The sequence below is a fragment of the Silene latifolia genome, chromosome Y (genome assembly GCF_048544455.1).
Source record: "Silene latifolia isolate original U9 population chromosome Y, ASM4854445v1, whole genome shotgun sequence".
Taxonomy (NCBI): Eukaryota; Viridiplantae; Streptophyta; class Magnoliopsida; order Caryophyllales; family Caryophyllaceae; genus Silene; species Silene latifolia.
This window is the reverse complement of record NC_133538.1, coordinates 195,542,141-195,546,201: the sequence shown is the minus strand read 5'-3', so window position 1 is coordinate 195,546,201 and position 4,061 is coordinate 195,542,141. Positions and strand designations below refer to the sequence as shown.

The following is a 4,061-nucleotide window of genomic DNA, read 5'->3' as shown; positions in this document are numbered from 1 at the left end:
GTATTACGCTAATTATTTCCTAGGGTAAGTCGCAAATTTTAGGGCCCGAAAAAGCCCATTTAGACCCAAAAGCCCGCATTAGCCCATAAGGGCCGGGTTTAGGCTTGCTAACTAAGCCCACGCATCTGGGCCGACCCGGCCAGGCCCACACAAATGGGCCATTTTTGTTAGAAGGGCCCGTCCCAAGCCCGCATTGCCCCGGCCCATGATCAGCCATATAAGGGGGAGCTATATGTGGTAAACTCATACCATAACGATCCATCATTGGCGGAGGCATGCCATACATCCCACCTAAGGATGGAAATGGGTAGGGTCCACCTACACCCGGACCCGGATCCGAGATTTTCCTTTTGGACCCGTACCCGACCCAGACCCGCATGGGTCTAAAATTTGAGGACCCATACCCGGACCCTATGGGTAAGGGTCGGGTCTGGGTCTACCCGCGGGTCGAGTTTCAGCCACTTTAATAACAGGATTAACAGTTATGGGGTCTATAATATTAAAAAAAAAAAATTCATACTACTTTAACATTATGAGTTTATTAATCTTTATTGTACACTACCAAATCCAATATACATACCAAAGAGATTAAGAAAGACAAAGAAGACCTAAATTAACTTTACCTCCAAATACATGTGAAAGAATCAAACTCTGAACCCTAAAATAAATACCGTACTTGATAGCTGTCTCCATCTGACCGTCGCTGGCTGCCGTCAATGGTGGTTGTTGGTCGCCGCCTATTAGAGATGTTGTTGCCAGTCGCTTGACAGTGATGTGGTGGTGGTTTCCTTGTGTCAGTGGTGGAGTGGTGGTATTGTCAGAAGAGTTTGGTTGGGTTTTATCACTTTATGGGATGAGGAAGAGAAAGAGACTTTAGTTACTTAGGCTTCTACGGTTTGCCAGTATGAATTCAGAAAAGTTGTGATTTTTTTTTTAAATAAAGGGTCTAAGGGTCGGGTATGGGTCTCATAACTTAGATTCGGACCCAGACTCGAAATATTTTCTTAAGACCCATACCCGACCCATACTTATTGGGTCTGAAAAAATGAGACCCATACCCGACCCATTAAGATCCGGGTCGGGTCCCCGACCCTCTGCCATCCCTAATCCCACCTACAAGCAGGCAATATCATAAAAAATCCAGACTCCAAAGCATTGGAAAATCAATTGATCTCCCTTGTGACGGGTTACCATTTGTCGCGGATATTTTGTGAGATAAAATGGTAACAAAATGGGTTAGTGGAGAAAGGGGACCACATAAATAGTGTTGCAGAGAGAGAAAAAGTGGGTACTTTGTGAGGTAAAATGGTATTCGTCACTCAAGAGTGACGGATATGTGCCATCACAAACAAGAATTTGTGTTGGAAAATAGATTTCCACTTTATGCAACGATAAAAAATCGGACGATGTACGAAAAATACATCATGCATTATATCTACAACATATTTAAAAGCTTTGTGAAGTTTCATGTTCCACGTCTAAGGTTTTAAAAAATGAGAAGTAAAATATCGACTAGATTAATTATACTGTTATAACTTTGATAGTATTTTTTTTTTTGATAAAATGTAAGTGTATATATATCAAAAAAGGTAACCATACAATAAGGCTAGAACAAAAGCATTCAGCCCTATATCACGTCTAACGGGCTAACAAGACAAGCCCAAAGAAAACACTAACAACCATCAGACATAACCAAACAAAATCAGATAGGATTGCTAAACCCAAAAAGGTAAGAACCCTAAATCATCTTCAACAGACACCCCCCCATTTCCGTTCAATCCTTCTTCCCCAACAAATCCAGAAATCAGTTCACTCCAAGGATCACATCCCTTTTCTCAAAAGACCTTGAATCCAATCTTCGTCTCGCCTCTGCAACTTCCTTCGATCCAACCCACGAAATCGCACCTTCAATTCTTCCATTATCATCCGAGCAAGCTTCTTTGGTCGAATAAGAATGAATTCATACCTACTACGATTTCGTTGGTGCCAAACATTATAGATGCAAGCATTGATAACAGCATCCAGGATCCCTTTCTGGACCTGAGAGCCAGATCTTCCTAGTCGCCAGTCCAGTAAGCCACTCACCGGAATATTCATCCCCATCCAAGCTCCAATACAAGTAATAAGTCTTTTGCTGTAATGGCAGTCAAAGAAAAGATGGTCCAAGGTTTCTTCCTCTATTCCACATATACAGCAGGTATTGTCTTCATTGATTCCCAGTCTATGCATTTTACTCCTTGTATTCATATTGCCATGATAGTAAATCCAAGCTATAAAACCGTGTTTTGGGACAGTCCAAGCATTCCAAACACAAACAGACCAAGGGACGCCAGGGGATTTGTTTTGAATTAGGTCATATCCCTTAGAAATAGTATACTCATAACCACTCGTGGCCCAATTGAGCTGCTGATTTGCTTGATGTAGGAACTCTTTAACCTGATAGATTTTCCTCCAGTATCATGATGAGTTAGTACTGGGAGAGTAATCCTGCCAAGGTGTCCCCTTTAGATAAATGGTGCTAACCCATTTAACCCATATGAGTTCTGGCTTGGTGTAAATCCACCAGACTAACTTGCCCACTGCAGCTTTGTTCCACAAAATATCCTGTTTAAGCCCTAAACCACCCTCTGATTTTGGCCTACATACCTTATCCCAGGCTACCAGAGGTGATCTCATGAAATCAACCCCCCCATCCTATAAAAAATTCCTACATATTTGCTCAATTCTAGTAATAATTCCATACGGAGGATAAACATTTGAGCCCAGTAGTTATGTAAGGTTTTAAGCACAGCCTTGACTAGCACTAACCTTCCAGCATAAGACAATTTCCTGGCCCCCAAAGTTCTTATTCTTGCCACTATCTTATCAATTAGTGGTTTGCAGTCCTGAGCATTAAGCCTAGTAGTCTTGATAGGAACCCCTAGATACTTGAAAGGAAGCTTACCTTCAACTAGGCCTGATATTTGTAGAAAATCAGCCTTTAGATTTGCATTCACTCCATTAAAATAAGCATTGGATTTCCCCTTACTCATCTTTAGTCCTGAGGTAGCTGAAAAAGTTGAGAAAGTCCTGATAATAGTCATCATAGAAGGGGCATCTCCCTTACTAAAAAGTAGGAGGTCATCTGCAAACATCAGATGGGAGAGCCTCATAGCGGAGCACAGAGGATGGAACTTGAACCCCATGGCAGCAGTAGAACTCATCAAAAGTCTAGTAAGGTATTCCATACAAATGGTAAATAACAGGGGGGGAAGAGGGTCCCCCTGTCTCAACCCTCTTTCTCCCTTGAAGAAACCAAACATGCTCCCATTGAGATTTAGAGAATATGTGGCAGTAGTAACACATTGCATTATCCATCCTCTAAAAATGGAAGGAAACTTTAGAGCCTGCAGCATTTGATCAAGAAAGTCCCATTCAATAGTGTCATAAGCTTTTTGAAGATACATCTTTATCATACATCTAGGAGCCACAGCCTGTGTCTCATACATTCTTATGATATACTGACAAATCAAAATATTCTCCATAATGCTCCTCCCTTAAATGAACCCTCCTTGATTTTGAGAAATGATATCAGGTAGAACCATAGCTAGCCTATTGCACAGTAATTTAGAAATGCACTTGTAAAGAACATTGCAACAAGCTATTGGTCTATATTCAAGGACAGAGGTGGGTCTTGCCACTTTGGGAATGAGGGTGATAAGAGTAGAGTTCAGCTGTTTAAGAAGTTGGCCATATTGGAAAAAATCTGAAATAGCATTACAAATCTCTTCCCCCACAATTTCCCATGAATCTTTGAAGATTATATTGTTAGAATAATTAATAATATTCGTATGGCCTATGTGTTTCGGGTTTTAATAAAAGTTAAGTACACATTAATATTACGAGACTTTAATATAAAAGACGGTATCGTGATGGATCGGTCCCGATTAATGTAATTAAAGTTCGGGAATTATTATTTCCTCCTACCTTACCCTAATATACGTCGTTTTTCACGAAAAGGTACGATCGAGTTTGTTTTTGCGAAAAGGTACGTAGCCCATTATATAAATAAATGGATCTAC

The 4,061-nt window shown here is 40.8% G+C and overlaps 1 protein-coding gene across 1 annotated transcript; it reads right to left on the bottom strand.

Moving 5' to 3' along the window:
• Positions 1–1,821: 1,821 nt before the first annotated feature.
• On the bottom strand, positions 1,822–3,488 carry LOC141629750 (uncharacterized). Its single transcript, XM_074442706.1, has 3 exons — positions 2,809–3,488; positions 2,524–2,638; positions 1,822–2,436 (listed from the first exon to the last, which is right to left on the bottom strand). The coding sequence occupies exons 1-3, from the start codon at positions 3,486–3,488 to the stop codon at positions 1,822–1,824; spliced, it is 1,410 nt and encodes a 469-aa protein (XP_074298807.1).
• Between the last annotated feature and the right edge of the window lie 573 nt (positions 3,489–4,061).

Coding starts and splice junctions, on each gene's coding strand:
- LOC141629750 (XM_074442706.1), bottom strand. CDS start 3,488: ATGTATGAGACACAGGCTGTGGCTCCTAGATGTATGATAAAGATGTAT. Junction 2,639..2,808: donor AAATTGTCTTATGCTGGAAG/GTTAGTGCTAGT, acceptor TAAGGTATGTAG/GCCAAAATCAGAGGGTGGTT. Junction 2,437..2,523: donor AACTCATATGGGTTAAATGG/GTTAGCACCATT, acceptor AAAATCTATCAG/GTTAAAGAGTTCCTACATCA.